The sequence below is a fragment of the Carassius carassius genome, chromosome 33 (genome assembly GCF_963082965.1).
Source record: "Carassius carassius chromosome 33, fCarCar2.1, whole genome shotgun sequence".
NCBI classification, from domain to species: Eukaryota; Metazoa; Chordata; class Actinopteri; order Cypriniformes; family Cyprinidae; genus Carassius; species Carassius carassius.
The window spans coordinates 20,614,980-20,634,610 of record NC_081787.1 but is presented as its reverse complement, the minus strand read 5'-3'; the positions used below and the strand labels follow the sequence as shown (position 1 = coordinate 20,634,610).

At 37.0% G+C, this 19,631-nt stretch overlaps 1 protein-coding gene across 4 annotated transcripts in view; it reads right to left on the bottom strand.

Annotated features, from left to right (window-relative positions):
• Nucleotides 1-19,631, bottom strand: part of LOC132113949 (TBC1 domain family member 9B-like) — a 336,715-nt gene that overhangs the window by 316,418 nt on the left and 666 nt on the right. For 2 of the 4 annotated variants that reach the window (XM_059522015.1, XM_059522017.1), the window contains exons 2-23: nucleotides 18,522-18,632; nucleotides 18,051-18,169; nucleotides 16,648-16,876; nucleotides 15,811-16,069; nucleotides 15,378-15,585; nucleotides 14,978-15,157; nucleotides 13,338-13,505; nucleotides 12,771-12,921; nucleotides 10,745-10,959; nucleotides 10,288-10,405; nucleotides 9,997-10,199; nucleotides 9,173-9,255; nucleotides 8,215-8,344; nucleotides 8,027-8,125; nucleotides 6,432-6,500; nucleotides 5,816-6,056; nucleotides 4,488-4,553; nucleotides 4,003-4,074; nucleotides 3,527-3,577; nucleotides 3,171-3,230; nucleotides 2,987-3,084; nucleotides 2,073-2,753 (exon numbers count right to left, since the gene is read on the bottom strand). In XM_059522015.1, coding sequence (XP_059377998.1) covers nucleotides 2,121-2,753; nucleotides 2,987-3,084; nucleotides 3,171-3,230; nucleotides 3,527-3,577; nucleotides 4,003-4,074; nucleotides 4,488-4,553; nucleotides 5,816-6,056; nucleotides 6,432-6,500; nucleotides 8,027-8,125; nucleotides 8,215-8,344; nucleotides 9,173-9,255; nucleotides 9,997-10,199; nucleotides 10,288-10,405; nucleotides 10,745-10,959; nucleotides 12,771-12,921; nucleotides 13,338-13,505; nucleotides 14,978-15,157; nucleotides 15,378-15,585; nucleotides 15,811-16,069; nucleotides 16,648-16,876; nucleotides 18,051-18,169; nucleotides 18,522-18,632 — 3,563 coding nt within the window. In that variant the 3' untranslated portion in view covers nucleotides 2,073-2,120. Of the gene's footprint in view, nucleotides 1-2,064; nucleotides 2,754-2,986; nucleotides 3,085-3,170; nucleotides 3,231-3,526; nucleotides 3,578-4,002; nucleotides 4,075-4,487; nucleotides 4,554-5,815; nucleotides 6,057-6,431; nucleotides 6,501-8,026; nucleotides 8,126-8,214; nucleotides 8,345-9,172; nucleotides 9,256-9,996; nucleotides 10,200-10,287; nucleotides 10,406-10,744; nucleotides 10,960-12,770; nucleotides 12,922-13,337; nucleotides 13,506-14,977; nucleotides 15,158-15,377; nucleotides 15,586-15,810; nucleotides 16,070-16,647; nucleotides 16,877-18,050; nucleotides 18,170-18,521; nucleotides 18,633-19,631 lie in introns of those variants that run through there. The other 2 variants (XM_059522014.1, XM_059522018.1) reach the window with 2 other exon arrangements.

The following is a 19,631-nucleotide window of genomic DNA, read 5'->3' as shown; positions in this document are numbered from 1 at the left end:
AAACCAATTACAGGTGACGGTACAAACAAAAGCAGAGTGATTCATGACTGAAAACAAACCAGAACGATCATTGCACGATTTGACGATAAAACTTCTGATATAATAATGTGATATGCAACTATTTACAGGTTAAGAAGCTCAACTATATCTGATTAAATGCAAGTGTCCAGACTCATTCAGTCATGTGATTAAAGATTAGGATGAAAGGGCCAAGCCTGTGCTTAAACAACAGGTTCTAGTTTCATCTCAATGTACATGCTTAGAATAAGGTTTCTTTTTTTTTTTTTTTCACGTTCTAGAACATCATGTTATGGCTGAGAGTTTTGAGAATAAAAAAAAACTACTGAGTTTTCTCCATCTTCATTTGATATAAAGAAAATTTTACTTTTATTGCATTCCAAAATGAACATAACCGGGCCTCATTTATAAAACACAAGCAAACATTTTTAACTTTCAATGATTTTACAGAGAGAGAGAAAAAAAGATTTGAAAAAAATAATAATTTAAAAGTTATGATAATATATATAAGAATGTTTAACTAAATTCAAACAAATATTTTGTTAATATAATTTCACAAAGATATGATTTTTAATGCAACAATGCAATGCATGCTGAATGTTTTCTTTTTTAAATCAGCACGCAATGCATATAACATTTACAAAACAGTAAATTAATGCAAATTGATGCACTGAATTATATTCAATAATTTATATACGATTCAATTCAACAGTTTACATGATTTCCAGAATTTTAATTCAGTGCATAAACTTACAGAAAAAATATGCAAACTTATTTTTTTGTATTAACTGAATGCTATTATAAAAATGCTTTGTTTAAATTGAAATGTATCAATTAAGTAAATAAAATTTCATATGAATTTTTTTATTCAATGCAACAATTTAATGCATAATTAATGTTTTCTTTTAATTCAGCACACAATGCATAAAAAGATTTATAAAACTAAATTGATGCACTAACTTGAAAAAAATTACAAATCTTAAATGCTTAATTTTAATTCAGTGCCTCAATTTACATACATTTATAAATGTAGTTTGCATTGTGCATTCAATCCAATTTATGAACGTTTCATTTATCTCAGTGTGACAATTCATGTACAAATGCCTTTGAGTGATTTTCACCAATTCGCTCTGCTTGAGTTTCATGAATGAACCCCCGTGTTTGTACTTGCTCATTCAGGCCTGACAGCAATAAACATTTTTGGAGAATAAGAGTAAAAATTCCTGCTTTATGTGGTAAAGGCCATTACTGTGCTAAATGAATTTGCTACATTTTTGACTGCATCTCTCGTTATGGTTTGAACGACTAAAATAAGCCAGCGCTGTATCACTTGAGTAGCTTCTAGTGATCAAACATCTGAAAGAAACAGAACTATGGTGCAGTCCTCGCAAAACACCACAACAAACAAGTGCAACAGGGTCTCCGACCAACTGATGCATCTGTTCACTTCTGTTAAGGCAATGACCTACTTAGAAACGGTAAAGCGGATTTTTAACACAGAGAAACATGGCTTTGAACCAAGGCTAAGAGACTGTTTACATCTGATGGGTTAAAGTGAATCTGAGCAGAACTATGAGTGGATTCTTCACCAAAAGGACACTTCTTACTCCCAAATACACCGAATTTATCCAACTATAGCACACGTGCAAGAAAGCATTAGTGATGTACACTGTAGTGTGGAATATATTTCACCCTGGGACGAGTGTGCAAATCAAATATTTTTCCTTGATGTTTCATTCTTTGATCTATTTGAGCCGAAGCATGGGCCACATCCCAAAATCCTCTATTCCAGACCTGCTAGTTGACGCATTCAACCCATCAAAACCCCTATGTTAGAGTGAACCTTGGTTACTGCATCTAGACTCCAGAGGTTACTGGTATAGAAAGCTGCTGGGATGGATTTGAAACACTATTTTTTTGACTATGACACAGAAGTATCAAACTCCCATAGATAGTTACCGGACATACATACACACACACACACACACACACACACACACACACACACACACACACACACACACACACACACACACACACACACACACACACACACATATGCAAAACAAGAATATGTATGTGTTTGTGTTCTTATGAGCATGTCAGTGTGTGTTCAGAGAGAAATCGTGATCGCTTGACGTACTTGTCTGTCTTTCCACGGCTCTCAGTGACTTGCATGCCGTTATCTTGTTCTGGATGTCATATTTTTTCTCAAAGTAGTCGACCAGCGATGTTTCCGTCAGGAACGATGCTAAAACCTGCTCAAAGGTGATCGACCAATCGGCATCCGGCAGACTGCCCCGTCTCCGATCCACCACGTCGCGGCTCGCGCAGCCAATCAGCACCGTGTCGTCGGCGATGTCCTCGCACTGCAGCGAACCAGCACTCACTACAGAGTAGGACGAAACAGACGTGTCGTCTTTGGCCTCTTCATCGGAGCCGGCCGCTGTTGGAGGTGGCGTCTCCAGCTGCGCCTCGGCCAGGGCCTTGGAAACCAAAGACTGTCCGGATCCTCCCTCCCCAGATGAGTCCTCCCTCTCCGGCTGCAGAGCGTCGACTGCTGAGGCCAGCTGGATTTCAGTTTTCTTGCTGCCGTTGTTGGTGAACTTCTTCCCTACTTCTCCGATGCGCAGCACGAGACTCGCCACTGTGGCGATGCCGTGATACAGCTCCTGCTCCATGGGATCTTCACTGAACATGTTGTAGAGAGTCTTACACATCTCAATGAACTGCTCCTGTAATTGAATGACCACACAAAAATGTGTTGTAGCCTTAATACTCATGTTCCGTTTCAATAGGTTGAAAATACACTGCAATACTATGAAGCTTTTTAATAATTGAATCCTGATTTGATATGATTGTAATTAAAATATGTGGGTGTGTGGCCACATTCAGTTGCAATGTGAACATACAGTGGCCTAAATTTCTTTCCCAACAAATGAGAGTGAGATTAGTGAGCATTGATCACCTGATTCATCCGAGGCAGATCTTTGATGCTCTCCTTCTTTGGCTCTTTTTCTTTGGCCCACATTCTCAGATAGTACTTATAGTCCTTTGGCTTCTCCTCTGACAAACATATGACATTGCCATTAAAGAAGTAACCAGATTAAACAGATTCCTTAATGGAGTCATCAAAAGCCGAGTATTATCACCTTTTCTCTCATCTGTGTCTGCGGCCGCTAATGCATCTCCTGCCTCCTTCAGCTCCTCACCTGTTATGACATTAATGCTGCGTTAATAAACACTGACATCATCATGACATTTAGCCATTATCCATTTAAAAGAGTTCACCATAAACGTTTCGTGACATCAAACCCATGGTTAAAAATGAAAAGAACCCCACAAGATTATATCATATAAAAAGTCAGATGGTGAAAAAGACTGGAAAACACCAGAACCAACAGAAGAAAAAACGGTTAGTGAAGAAAAAAAAAATCTCATCTTTACTGACAGCATCATCTTATGGCCAAAAACACCAGAGAGCGCACTCGACATGACAGACACAAACCTGAGGTCACTTCCTGTGCCAGGAAGTCCATATGAGACAGGAAGAGAGGATCTGATCAGATGAGAAAGAGAGAGAGAGAGACAGAGAGAATGAGAGAAAGAAAGTGTTAGAGTTAAAAGAGAGAATGGGGGGGGGGGGGGGGGGGGGGGGGCATCAAATGAGGAAAATAAGAGTGAAGAAGATTAATAATTAGTTATCAGCCAGTAAGCCTGGACCAAACCATCCTTAGGCACATGCGGGAAGATCACAGAAGTTCAATACAAATAAACAGAAAACTAAAATAAAGTATTAATAACAGTTCAATATGTCCGGATTTGTTTGGGATTAATTGAATATTCTCTCATATACTGCTGAAGGAGTTCAAAACAAGTGAAGCTCTATCAGTAGCACTGTAATTCAGCCCTTCCAATGCATGTGGTTGTTTAGGTAGTAAAGCAAAATGTTGTTTAGGTAGTAAAGGCGTCTCATTCCTGTACCCTGTGGCATGTCATCGTCAGTGAAGAACTGCGCGGCCTCCAGCGCTGACTCTGCCTCTTCTGGACACAATGCTTCAGAGAGAGAGACAAGAACGACTATATCAGCACATCACATACACACTCGAAATGACTCGTGCTGGAACACACCCTCTTCACAAACAGGCAAAAATAAACATCTTGGTCTAATCTTCTCTACAATCTTCCTAACACACACAATCCAAAACAACAGAACAGCCACTTTCTCACTTTGATAAGCCTCACACACACACACACACTCACAGAGTGTTTGCTGAGAGTAGCGATTTGGTTTCCTCACAATATGCTCATGTCTGCTGTTCACTAATGTCGCTCACACACAGTTCCTTCATAATAATGAAAACACTAACAGTGTTCCTCAGAAAACTACTTTGTATTTCTCTTTCTGCTTACACGGTTACTCTCTTTCCATGGCCTGTTTAGTAAATTCTCTGTGACCGTGAACATACCAGGAGGCAGGTGAAGTCTGTAGAGGAGTTTGAGTTTTTCTGTCATATCTCCATGACACATTCCACCTGAGAGACAAAAACAAACCAAAAACTGTTCTGATGATGATGTTGAGAAGCTTAGAACTGTTATTTCTTTGCTTTAAGTTGTTGTTACACAATACATGCAGTCTAACTTAAATTATCCCTCAATAATTCAACCTTCTTTTTTCTATAAATATATTTCTAATATACCATTTCCACCAAAAAGTGTTACAAAGTAGATTCAAGATGTTTAATATAAGTATAATATAATTTAAATCAATTTTTGACTCTTTGTAACCACATGACCAGAACGCTATTTCATCATTTTCACTCACACGCACCAATATAACAATAAATGCATACTAATAAACAGCAATATTTATATTTACCAAAACATAACACACACTATCGTTCAAAATTTAGGGATCAGTCCGTTTTTTTTTTTTTTTTGAGAAATTGATACTATTATTCAGCAAAAGTAAATAGCAATGCATTAAAGTGACCATAAAGACATTTATGTTACAAAATGTTGATTCTTTTAATTAAAATAAATACTGTTCTTTTGAATCCTGAATTTATGTTTATTTTAATAATCCTGAGAAAAAAGTATCTTGAGAAGCAAATCATCATATTCAAATGGTTTCTGAAGGATCGTGTGACACTGAAGACTGGAGAATATCATATAATCATATAATAATTGTTGTTAATAATGTTCATCATCTGTACGTCTTGTATTAATTTTTCTGAAAAATCCTGTCATATGCACATAAACTGACAATCACCACTTATAAACTGACAATCACCACTTATAAACTACTACTAAATATTGTAGAAACTTATTTTTATAATTTTATAATTTTTATATAATTTTTATAATTTTATTTTTTTTTAATTCTTATAATTTTCTGTAAAGTTGCTTTGCAATGATTTGTATCGTAAAAAGCATAATACAAAAAAAAAATTGAATTGAGTAATGATGCTGAAAATTCAGCTTTGGTCACTGGAATAAAGCACATCTTATCATATATTCAAGTAGAAAATTATTATTTTAAATTTTAACAATGTTTCACAGAACAGTGACATCGTAATTTAACTTTACCACACAGAACGCTTTCAGTATTGAGTGTATGATGCAAAAAATTATCTTTATTTCCCAATGATGCATTTCAGTGGTTGAACTGAACCCTATGAAGAGGCTTTTGAGGTCTCTGACTGCTGGGCTCTTATCTGAAGCTGTAACAGCTTTCACATGACTCAAACTCTGACTCGATCAGTCTACAAGCTGTGGTGTAGATGCATCCACTCACTGAGTCCGGTGACAAACTCTTTGAAGTTGATGAGAGAATCTTTGTTTTGGTCGAGCAGGCGGAAGAGTCGGCTGGAGAGTGTGTTGGTGTGAAGGCCACAGCTCCAGGGCGCCAGAGCGGAGAAGAGCTGAGTGAACTGGCCGCTGTCGATGCGATACTGCTCCAGATACGGCAGACTCGGGTCGTGCCGCTCCGCCGCGGTGCTGCTCGCTCCCCAGTAACAACTCATGATGTGCTTCGCCTGGAACAGACAAAGAAATAACCTAGCATTCACACAATTTCACAAACTATATCTAGAGATGCATGGCATGACAGTAGTTACTGAAGACGTATACGACAAAATCATACATCTTTACAATCATCCAATTAGACTGCTTCAAGAAGATCACCAAATGAAAAGCACCTTTCTGTAAAATATTTAATCAATGGTTCATTAAAAAAAGCATTACCACATGGTTATTTAATATATAGACAATTTTAATTACATTTCCATCTTATACATATATATATATATATATGTGTATGTATGTATGTATGTATATATATATATATAATAAAAATACTTAAAAAACAAACTAAATAAATAAAACAAACTAAATTTATGCATTTATCTTACCTTAAAAAGAACATACAATTCTTCCAACTCCTCAATACTGAAAGCGGACTCGGTCATGATCGATCTCACCTAAATATTACACAATAAAGCGTAAATGATCACATGCAGAGATTTAGAATTGTGAAATAAGTAGGGATTCACCGAAATTAAAATTCTTGCCCAAAGCCCAACAAAATAACACACTGGACCAAAGGGCGATTACTGAACACGGTTTTTCAAGATTTTCCCTCATGTATTTTGGCAACAAAAAAATTCACTACTGCATAAATAGCCAAAATGTGCTTTTTACTGTTTTATCTTGCTTTTCAAAGAAAAATATAACAATTTAAAAAATATTTAACACTGAACATTTTTTACATTCTAGCAGACATTATACCAAGAAAGCACAATTTAACTTAAAATTATTAAATTAGTTAAACAATATCTTTTGGTCATCAGACCCACATCTATTCTTCCACCAAACATTTGGTGTGTTCCATTCGACCGTAAGTGTACTGCGAAGTGGACTTCACAGGGTATTCCGCCATCTTAAATGTGATTTCAATCCGAAGGGAGCGAACATGTTCAGTTCGAAGGGCACTGCGCACAGCACAGGAAATAAGGGAACATCGACACATCACTTCACAGGAAGTGGAGAGCGATCATCCCCCAACTGTCATTGCGCGCAGCACGTCATTACCAGTCAGAACGGTCAACTAACGATGGAGGAGTTTACGTATGTGTGATGAGGCTCTGCCATTTTTCTTTATTTGGCTCAGTGTTTACTATACGGCTGTGCGCGGGAAGAAGGCGCACGAGACCACTATGCAATTATATGACCATTTATTAAAAACACATAGATACACAGTTAACCAAATAAATGTTTATTTTAATATCTGTATGACAGTTACAGCAGGGCTTCAATTCTGTTAATAGTCAAGTAATAGCGGCAATAGTCAATTAAAGTGTATAATAAACACAGGTTTTTCCATTATATAGTACTCATTATATAGTTTTTTTTTATTGTATAGTGTACATATTTTAAATTTGATTGTAAATAAAAATTAAAATATGAATGTAGTCCTATATATTTATGTTATATCATAATCTGCGCGACCCCATCGTTGACTTTCTTTGATGACGTTTGCAGGGCGTTCCAAATGAGCGGTTATTGTCAGTGAAGTCCACTTCAACTGAATATACCGTGCTCATGGAGTAGGGAGCAGTGAACACTGCGTAGGGACCCTGTCGAATGGAACGCACGTAATGTAGTTCCTCAGAAACAGTTTTTGGTTCCAACAAAGTGGTTGCAGAGCAACACACAGAAGTAAACAAAGGTGTATGTTTGTAGTGTAATTTACAACAGCTTGGAACGAGGCTCAACCAATCAGAATGAAGAACCGGAAACAGATTTTTGCATCTTTCTCAGATTGTTTTAAATATTTCCACACTGCAGACATGCAGCATTATAAAGAGTGTGCGCCTCTCACTCTGCGCTGGCTGCTATTTGATCAAATCACGTCATTGTTCGGTACTTTCACTTATTCTGCCTTAATCTCAGTTGCCGTACATTCGGTGCATGCCTAGAAATAAGTCCTTGATGAACACACACTTACCACACTCCTCTTGGCTGTGTCTTCTAGTGACTGTATGACCTTTAACCTTTGTTTGAACCTCATCTGCTCGATGACATCAGCACGCAAGCTACCAAATTTCTACAATTAGATAAAAACAATGTACGCAGTTAAAAAGGACCATACTGGTATTGGTGCTCCTCTAGGTCCCTCTTGCTCCGCCCCCTCACCTCATAGGATGCTTTAATGAGCTCAAAGACATCAATCTCAGGTGGAGGGTTGTTGCCACTGGTCAACAGGGCATGAAGATGGGGAATAGGTGAAGAAATGGTCTGCTTATTTACAACATTATCCAAATATCTGAAGGATCGAGAAACAGATATTAGAGTACAAACCTTATTTAGTGCATCTCCACATAGCTTGAACAGTAGAAAGGGGATCATAAATCTTAACCATGCAAAGCCTAAAGTCATATCTGACCCATTAAGGTTTTATGGCTCAGTATGATATAGAGGGAATATGTAGAGAGAAAAAACAGCTCAATCTTATTCATAGACCCAAAATTAGCAAAATAAATAAATAATGAAATTGCATATGCTGATATTTATGTGACCAAAAAGTAAGATGAATTTCTGATGCTTGTAATGTAAATCAATGAGATCTTTATAACAGATAAATGATACAAATATCAGTCATAACTCAATATCTCCACTAATGTGTCTTAGTAAGATGCTTAGTCTGATGATCAAAACATAATGCAAAGCAATACAATGATGACTGAGAGATGAACAAATAAACTTTTCCCAAAAGCCTGATGATTATATCGGATACTCATTTTTTTTTTATGATGTTTGGATAATAAAGTAAAGCTATATTTCTTCAGTCCGGTAAATGTTCTAAACTTAACTATCAATCAGATGACAGAAGGCATGTAGTATTGTAGATTGTGTGTATGAGTGTTTTTCAGCAAGGTTTTGATCATGTTGATCATTTAAATACTTTATTTGTGTATCAAAGATCATACAATCGGTTTTATAGGGTTAAAACTGAATCTAAAAGAAGAACTGATATATGCAAATGTCATCTAACAACTCAAAACTATAATATGAATATTGGCATCATATTGCATTCACTCTTTAGTCGTCTTGTAAACTGTGAACTATATTAAGTTGTATTAGGCACACTCACCTGCCCAGAATAGTCATGGCCTCTCCCTCATCTGAACAGGACAGCAGCTGATCCATGTTTGCATGTAGCACAGCTAATGCCACCTAGAGAAAAGTGACAGACACTTGTTACTCACATAGTGATCAAATCAATCAAATCACACATTGGGCAGTGAAATTACCCCCAAAAGCTCTTTTAAAAACATTATTGTGCAGAAAAAAAAAAAAACTGAATTTGATTCAACCAGTGGCAGAGCTAGAGTTTTATACATGGGGTGGCCAAGGCTAATTCAGGGCCAGGGGGTCTATAGACCATGACAGAAAATCAGTGTATAACTCCAACCTGGCATAAAAAAGGTTGGTATGATTGCTGCTTACTTCACATTACCCCACATTAGTTATACATTCCTACCGTAACTTCAAATGTTAGTCTATTGGAACTTAACAGCACTCTTGCTTGTATGATATCCCTAACTATATCATAGGATATAAATATAAGACAAAAACCCATACAGGTGCATTTATGACATCATATCTTGAATTTCAGGCTCATAAGACTGCATTTTATACACTACATCATGTAGCCAGTCGTCATGCATCATGTTGATCAGCAACTGCATGCAATGTAAGATGACATACAGGTCTGGCCCAGGTGGGCTCACTAAATGCTTTCATCATCTTAATACATTATTTTTCCATTAATAATCACACCAAATTAACATCTGCTGCTTGCATGCTGAAAGCTTGTGCTGTGAATGTTTAGTGGGCAAAATTGTCCAAATGTTACATGCATGAAATCCCTCAGAAACTTCATCAGTATGTGATGTAGCATCTGATAAACCACACCTGGAAAATGACTTTAATGCCCTCGTAGAAGAAGCAGTCGACCAGTAGCACCGCACTGTCGAAAGGCATGACGGACAAGAAGAGAGTGAGGAACCAGGACAGAGAGATGGTGGAGATGACACCCAAATCCTGCATGTGCTCATACAACAGCGGCAAACACTCGCGGGTGAGCTCCTCAAACACACCCTGATCCACCAGTGCTCCTGACACAGATCAGAAAACACCGGTGAGCAGAAAGTCACATCTGACTGGTTACAACTTTCATCGTGTGTTTATATCTGCGTGACTGACCTACAACTCTAGTGTTATAATAGTCGGGCAGCATCCGTTCACACAGCGCCACAAGTAGCCAGAACGCCTGCTCCTCAGTACAATACAACAACAACACGGATGTAACGATGTTCATCGCCTGAAGAGAGAGATGAAGCAAAACAATGTTAGCCAGCAGCTCTCATATCACTTCTCCACAGACAGACACTGTGCCAGAGCCCTGCTGGTCTCAAACCAGGAAGCACTCAAATCTGAGATTATGCATTTATATAATGTACTTATCATGCACAGATTGCAAAACAACATAATAAATATGCAAGAAACAAAATTCACAAAATTATATATAAATATTGTTGTTGTTATTTTTCTTGGCTTCTTCTGTCAACAAGACAAGCTTATAGGTCTAAGCAAATCTCATTGTGATTCTTTTGATTTTATAATATGATTTCAAATCTAGAAATACATCAGACTGATGTACCTGGCAGTATCCAATGCTAGGGTTTCTGTAAGCATAGGCGGTCAAGACACGTCTCAGAGCAGCGATGCCCATCTCGTTCTGGAAGGCGTGATGTTCAGGCATGGAGCGGTGCAGGTCTCTCTCAATCTCCTCAGTCGCTAGAGTATATTTACCAATCGCCTGTTCAACCAAACTGGCATAGTAACCTGTGTGTGTGGCCATCTCGTTCTGAGCACCTGAAAAATGGGAAAAATCAAAAACAAGTTTTAAAATTCATGTAATGGCAATGAGAGGCAGAGCAGCTCCATGAGAACCGCAGCGTGTGAGATGTGTAAACATGACGGTCACACACATGCAGCAGAACACACACGTGTGGACAAGCATACTAATACTCATGTTAACTGTACACAGTACACAAATGTTCTTTATGCAATGCATACCCAAACGATGTAATGCATTTGCCAAAATATGCAGGATATAAATAAAAAAACAAGATATAAATACAAATGTGCAGGATTTTTTTTTTAATTTGGTGACCTGCAAGGGACTGCAGATGAAAATATGCATGGTCCCTTCCGAATTAATAAATACACTTACAATGTGACAAATGAATCTGAACAAACTCAACTTTTAACAAACTTTTTCTTGACAAATTGTATTAAAAAAAGCAAAATTTCAATATTTAATTTTGAACCAACAAACAAAACAACCATGTGACTGGCCTGTAATACCAGTTTTGTGACTGATAGTTTAAAAAAAATAGATATTATTTTATTTTTCTTAATTGAAATAAAAATAAATTTACAAAAAAGGTAGACATAAATATTTTAAAGAAATACTGCCACGACAACTAAATGAAATAAAATAAATTTGAGTTGAAATTACTAAAACAGTTAAATAGAAATAGTTTATTTAAATAACTTTTAAACATATTTTTAAAAAAAACGAATAAAAATAACCTTACAAAATTATTAAAATGGAAATTTTAAGTCAAAATAAAGAAATAAAAACTGTATATATCTATGACCTCTGTGATCTGATAAAAAAAAAAAAAAAAATTAAATTCTACTAAAATCATCTAACGCATTTTACAAATAAGTAAAATTACCAATACGTGAACCTTGCCAATAAAACATCTTAAAAATGACTGAATAAAAAATATTAATAAAAATTGTAATTGCATAAAACTAGGGTGACCATACATCCACTTTTTTCCGGACATGTCCTCTTTTTGGACCTAAAAAAATGTGTCTGGGCAGGATTTCCAAATTGGCCTTTGCTTTTTCTTTCTTTTTCTTTTCTCACTGTTCACTTTCACTTTGGATTCTGCGTTCAAGATCCTCTGTGTAAAGATATTTGTTAATGAGCTCAGGATCTGTTGAGCAGCAAATCCTCCAGCATGGTCTGTCAGTCATCTCTCCTCTCAACACCCGATCAGTCAAATCTGACTCCTGCAGCTCGTGTTTGATGCTGGGTTTTCAAGTCTGTGTTTTTATTTTATTTTTATTTTTTTATTGAATTGGGCTACTTTAAAACTGTTTCCATGGCTTGATTTCCCACCATGGGCTAAAAGTTTGAAATGTTGCATTAATTACATTAGACTAAAATGCTTGTTATTGAAACCTTTTGCATTCTACCAAGTATAAAACTGTGCTAAATGTTAAGTTTTGTGAAGGAGGGCCACTGGTAGGAAGCTTTTTAGCTGTGTTTATGATCAATATGTATATTAGGTATGGAAATGACATATTTTGAGTTTTGATATTTGAGATTGCACTACTTTGGGTGCTTTCTGCATTATTTTAAATCACCAACCAGCCACACCCCGTCCCTCCACCCTTCTCGTCCTCTTTTTGGAAAACTAAAATATGGTCACCCTAGTAAAACACTTTGTACCACACTACTGTTTTGAAATGACTGCTGTGCATTGCATACACTTTTTAAAACACAAATCTTTATGCAGTATGCATTATGTACTGTGCTGATTGCAGTATACTAGTATTCCAATCCAAGCATGCACACTTTGATTCTTTGCAGTTGGACTCATTACCTGAGAACAGCAGCCACAGTTCTCCTCGCAGACTCTCTGGTATCCCGTTCAGAACCAGCTCTCTGGTCTTAGATGTGCGGTACATACACACTCCCCGGCCAAACTCAAAGAAATGGATGTTCCATGATTCTTCTTTCATCTTCTCTCTCGTCTGTTCAAAATAAAACCAAGGAAACACCAAACTACTGATGTCTTACATAGTAGTGATAGATTAAATGCCATTTTCTGTCTGTTCAAAAGTTTGGAGAATTGTTATTTTACTATCATTGATATGTTATTATAGTTTTGTTATTGTTTCTGTTTTCACTTTAATTTTAGTTAAAGTTTTAGCAATTTTTTTGGTGAAAATCGTATTTACTCTTTTAATTAACAATAATAACTCTTGTTTCTGTCAGCAAGTTCATGTTTGTTTTTTTTTTTAAAAATGCACTTTTATCCAGCAAGAACACATTAAATTGCTGCATAGATGTGTAATGATCAGATAGAATGACTTTAAAATCCTTTCATGTATAATTGTTTTAACCACTTCACATGAGGGCTGATGGATGTGAGAGGGGTGTATCTCACCACTTTGGGCCCCAGCTCCTCCGGGACGTCCTGCTGGTAGATTTGCAGTAGGCCCTTCTTGGCTGTGGGCAGACTGGGGCTGTAGTGTTGGTTTTGGGGTGTCTCTCCGTGCCCCAGGACAGGAGGGGACGGGGACAGAGAGGGCGGCGTACTCGGGCTGGGATTCTCCTGGAAGCAATGACAAATGTGGAAACTATGACGAAAAATGTTTGTCAACAAGGTTTTTTCATCTGAGGAAAACGAGTGTTTGGCGAGACAATAATAAGGTCATAAATGAATCATTAACACGATAATTGAGACTAAATGAACCTGCAATATATCGTTGACGAAAAAAGACAAGACTAAAATGCAGTTAAAAGAACTGTTTTAAAGGTGGAGACAAAACATTTTGACTGACTAAAACTAGACTAAACTTCTCAGACATTTAGTCAATTAAAACTAAAACCAGGACAAGTGACTAAATATTCTAAAAACTAAAACTTACATTTGACACAGGAATAAGTATATCAATATTAATAATAAATTAAAAATATCAGACAAAATTAAAACTAGTGGAAATGAGTTACACTACAGTCTTTAAGCATGAAAAAGTAAATACTCAAGCTAATAAATTTAAGGTCACTAACACTTTTGTTTTTTAACTAAATTAATACTTTTATTCAGCAAGGATACATTAAACTGATTAAACTTGACAGCAAATACGTTTTAGGTAAATCGTTTTATAACAGCTCTCCATTTCAGACAAATGCTGCTTTCAAATTTCTATTTATCAAAGAATCATGAAAAATAAAATCTAACATTTGTTTCCAAAGAACAAAACTGTTTTCAACATTGATAATAATCAGAAATGTTTCTTGAGCACCCAATTAGAATATCAGAATGATTTCCGAAGGATCATGTGTACATACATTATTAGTAAATCCAGAGAATGTTCAGTTTTAAATAATGGCTCGTCCCGGTTCATTGTCGCTTATCAATGATGCAATATCTGCGCTGTCAGTTTCCGCTTTTAGAAACTATGGCAACACGCATGGACAAAAACGCTGCTGCACAGTCAAACTAAATCCATCACGGCTGTCGCAAATAAAATGAAACTTAAATGAAAAGTGTTGACTACAGCATTAAATTTAAACCTGCTCGACTGTTGCACCATGATTCTTTTTACAGGTTTTTACAGTGTTGTGCGCCATAACCAATCACACACGAGTCTGTTGAGCTTATGAACACAGTGGCCAATCAGAGGCATTCAGATGAGTCATCGCTGAAACACCAGAGTTTCTTTGTTCAATGCACGTGCTTCTGCTCTCTTGTGAATTCTGTCATCATAAATCATCAAGTGTAGATGTACGTATAATGCATGCAGCATGTACGAGATTCATTCATCAAACAGTGCATAGACAGCTTTACTGAGTTTAAGAGGAGTTTTTTTTTAGAGTTCTTAAATGACATCCCCCATCAATCCACTCTCCCTCATTGTGTCATCGAGCTTTGCCTTTGTTATTGTTTGAAAATGTGACCTCTAGTTAACATATTGTGCCTTTAAATTGTAGTGATATTTAACAATATTACTGTTCTTACTGTATTTTTGACTTCTTGAAAAAACGTTTAATACTATACAATTCTGATCCATTCTTACTCACAGACTGAGTGTTCAGACCACATGGCCTGTCAGGCGTGCGTTGCAGGAAATCAGAGATGCGCTGTACCAGGAAGTCACGGTCTTTGAGGTTGGCAAACAGGAAGGTCATCTTGTTTTTAGTGCTGATCGACAGTGGACTCGGCAAAACACTGCTACTGTCCGCTTTCTCCACTATAGTCACCTACACAGAGAAAATTAGGGATAGCAAGTGACCGTCAAGCTGTTGTAACTAACTATATGTGTATGTATGGGTGTGTGTGTTTGGTTGTTTGTGCTTAACACTATGCCAGAGAGTTAGCTGAAGAGTTAACTGAATACAAAAAAGTTCTCTCACAGGGTTAAACCAGCACATTCTAATAAAACATGCTTCAGGGACAGTGTGCGTGTGTATATGCATTTACCTCTCTCAGTGGAATGATAAGTTGACACAGATCTTCCTCTCGACTGGCAAAGCAGATGTAGTTATTAGAAACAAACATTTGACCGATGACATGCATCTTAGCGAACGGCGTCCAGAGCGTACAGCCGGTGTGCCCATCCAAACGCTCATCCTGTGTGAGCCGGAACAGCGCTCTGTACCGCTCGTTCTTTGCACGTGCGTCTAAGTCCCTAAAGCATGTGAAAAGAAGCTCAACTTGCAGTGATGGTAGAAACTGTTTAGCTACTTAAAGTTATTAACCAACATCTATTTACTTAAACAGACCCCTTAAAAAAGTATATTACACAAAATAAAACCACGTTCTGTTTCTATAATGAAATTCAAGACTCATCTAAGACCTGGTCAAACATGCACACTTCATCTCTTCAGACCAGAATCACGTGCTGTCTGCTCACCTCTTGAGTGCAGAGACGTTTTTCAGGGTCTTGCAGGGTTTGGGGAGCAAGTGATCGGCGGAGAAGCTCTCATTGTCCAGCAGCTGTCTCATGGCGATGTTGGCCAGCTGCTCCATCAGTTTGAAGGTCTCGTTGATGTTGAGGAACATGGAGAAGAAGTGCTCAGTGCCTCGCGTGCTCACGCGGATGCTCTCGGGGAAAACCAGCGTGGCGTTCTTGTCCAACTGCGTGACGTCCGTCCACTGCACCACCAGCGAAACTACAGGCACAGGAGAAGATAATAAAGATGAAAAAGATTTAGTAAGGAAGAACAGATTTCATTAAGCATGGTGGAAGAAAAGAATCATAACACACTTAATTCAATACGAAACAGAGCCCTTCTCACAGAGCATCCAAAATGAAGTCATTAAACAGTTACCCAAAATACTTAATTCTGATTGGTCAGTCTTTGCATAATGTGGTTGAATAATTTGGTGTAAAGAGACCAATGTCATCCCTGTGCTACTTGTCTCTTGTATGACTACATGATCTTTTTCTTTGCACATTATAAAAAGATTTCCACTCATATGAATTTCATGTGAATATTTTACAGAAAAGGGATAATACAAAATGCATGTTGATTTTATTTTATTACTTATTACACATACTTATATATTTTATTTTGCTACAAAAAGTAAAAAATATAAATACAAACAAGGATTTTTTTTTAAAGTTGTATAAAAAAAAAAAAATTACGCTTGTTTGTTGTGGTTCTAGTTGCGTTCTATTTTCTTTTGTTGTACAAATTTAGTTCCACAGTACATTTTGAAGTATGCATCAACTATGCGAGTTTCTCACCCTCTTTTCCCAGCAGAAAGGAGTAGAAGCAGAGGTGATTTACGGACAGGTAGATCCAGCCCTGCCGCGGGACTCTGCCCTTCCAGTAGCTGCAGGGGTAATAGTTCACCAGCTTCTCTCCCTCCGGCATTCCGAACAACTTCCGCATCTTCAGCTCGGCTTCACGGAACTTCCCGGGATCCTCGTCTTCCTGAGGTTTGCCACTTTTATTCTCTTCAGCAATGATGCCCTTTGAAGAACAACAAGTTGAAGTTTGGCGTTATTGAGATTTTTCTTTAGGTTTTTGTAAGAAGTATTTTCTGCTTACCAATGCTGCATTAATATTAAAATATGTTTTTACTATACAATATAATAAATTAATTTCCCCGCCCCAAACCTAAGTGGATCATCTGCCATTTCATTCAGTCGATTGATGACTAATATGAGGCAGAGCAACAACTTACCTAAATGGAGCCTAGAGAATATCCCTAAAATTCAAGATATGGGGCAGAATGCCTGTTTGAAATTTACATAACATAGTTAAAAAATATCACTAAGCTGTAGGCTAAGTGCAAATGTGATACTCATCTTATACAACAGTTCATTAAGAAGTTAATATTGTTTTATTTTAGACACAATGTTGTCTGTTTTGCTTAATTTTGCTCAACCAGAAGATAGACAATGCAGAAATGTTCATCTCCGAGCAACCCACAGCGGCATTTCATTCCTTAATCTACATTTTGAACGAATTGGGTGAACCATTTGGCACGTTGAACCATTGGCCATAGTCGCATTGGCTTTGAAGCAGCGCTGCACAGACCGATCGGTGTATCACATCAAAGTACCGCGAGAGCAATTCAGAAGCACAAGGAGTCGTCTGCTCTCTAAGCTCTTGCGGTATTTTGATGTCAAACACCGATCGGTCTGATGATGATGATGATCCATTTCAAGTCGAACAAGCTTAATGATTCATGAACCATTCATAAAGAACCATTTACTTCACTCCTGAATGAATCAGCCATTTGAATGAATCAAATAAATGAATCAATGACTCGATGACTTAATCATTAAGACATTTACCACCACCTACTGGCAGTTTTAGTTTATTATTTATATATATATATATATATATATATATATATATATATATATATATATATATATATATATATATATAGTTTACTTTGCCTCAAACTCCAGCATGAAGTGCAGTAGGAGTCTCATATTCTATATGTCAAAAAAGCAAGTAAAACCAATATTCCCATTTCTCCCAACTAGCAATAAACAAAAAGCAAGAGAGAGTTCTAATAATGATTCAGAGAAACATTTAGACCTAGATTAAGATTTGAGGAGCTACTGTAATTAACTATCTGTGAAGATCGTTTTAATCTGTCTCTTTACTTCTAAATCCAATCTAATCGCACCTGTATTTTGCCCTTGACGAAGGTGGTAATGTCATCGTCGTTGTCAAAGATGGAAAGAGTCTGCAGTAGGTTTGTCTCGAGCCACTCCCAGTGTTCAGTGATCTCCTTACGAGACGAGCCTGAGACACACACACACACACACATCAGAATTAATTGTCTCAGAGCCTTTAATATATCACTCAAATTTAGGGAGTCTTTTTAAAGGTCGGATGAGGTTAACACAGGAGATACAGCCAATGTGACTCAACACAGTCATTCACTCTCCAGATTTCCATCAAATACTTATATAATATATAATATTATAAATCAAGCAAGCACCGACTAATTAAATATTTTGAAACTAAAACCATGCAGTTGTTGCTTTTACATCATTGCTGGGATGTCTGCATACTAAGCATGCGTGCACATCCATATTTTGAGTAAATTTCGGCCCCGGATATCAAATGATGTTCTACAGACTTAAATACGGACCACAAGCAATATTCCAGAAGATCTGTGACTCTCCCGTCTGGTGCAGGATCCTGTATGGAGCCACGCGAGCACTCGAGTCCAACACCACATCCAACGTACCCACCAGCAAACCTGAGAGACAAAGAGAAAGAAAGAGAGAAAAGTTCACAGGTCACATTTACATGAGGTATGAAGACAAACAAGAAAAAAAACCCGTCTTAGTCGATAACAGGCCCCAGAGCACAGTAGTTCCTTCAGTTCTCATTGCTGACATGCACACATATTCACCAGATAAACCGTCGAGTGTGAGAGAGGAATGTAAGACACATCTTAACTTCCTCCGACAGCGGCCACATGATCAGTTAATGTGTGATTATGACAGAGATATAAACACGAACTGGCTTCTTGTTGTTGGGATGTGTAAAGTATCACACACACATGACATTAACACAAATCACACCAAATGAGAGACTCACTGAAGTATGACAAAACACCCGTATGTTGTAACTTCCTAAAAACAACAGGGCAATGCTGAAGCCTTCTCAACATAATCGAGTTAATAGTGGAGTTCAGGGGTGAATGCAATCATTCTGCCGTCATGTGAGCCACTTGTCTTAAAAAGTGCCTGTTTTTGTCTGTTGTTTGTTTTTGTAGTTGCTATGGAAAACGCACATGAACATCTCTCGCAGGCAGGAATAACATAAGACGATAAAGTAATATATTGTCATGACACACAAAACACACAATGTTTATTAATAATAAATGTTTCTAGTTTCGTGGTATCTTTCTATCTATCCTTCTATGTATTAGTGCTGTCAAATCGATTAATCGTGATTAATCGTATCAAATATAAAAGTTTGTGTTTACATAACTGTTTATAAATACTGTATTATATGTAAATTTACTTTTGCTGCGATTAATTGATTTGACAACACAATATATAAATACTCACGCGCGCTATTTGTCCATGGTATATTAACATAATAATTCAGGAAAATAGTATGTGTATATATATATATATATATATATATATATATATATATATAAATGTAAACTATAAACATAAAAATCAAAGGATGATAGTATCTAAAGGGTAACCGTAAACAGTTACTGCAATTGAAGATAAAAAGG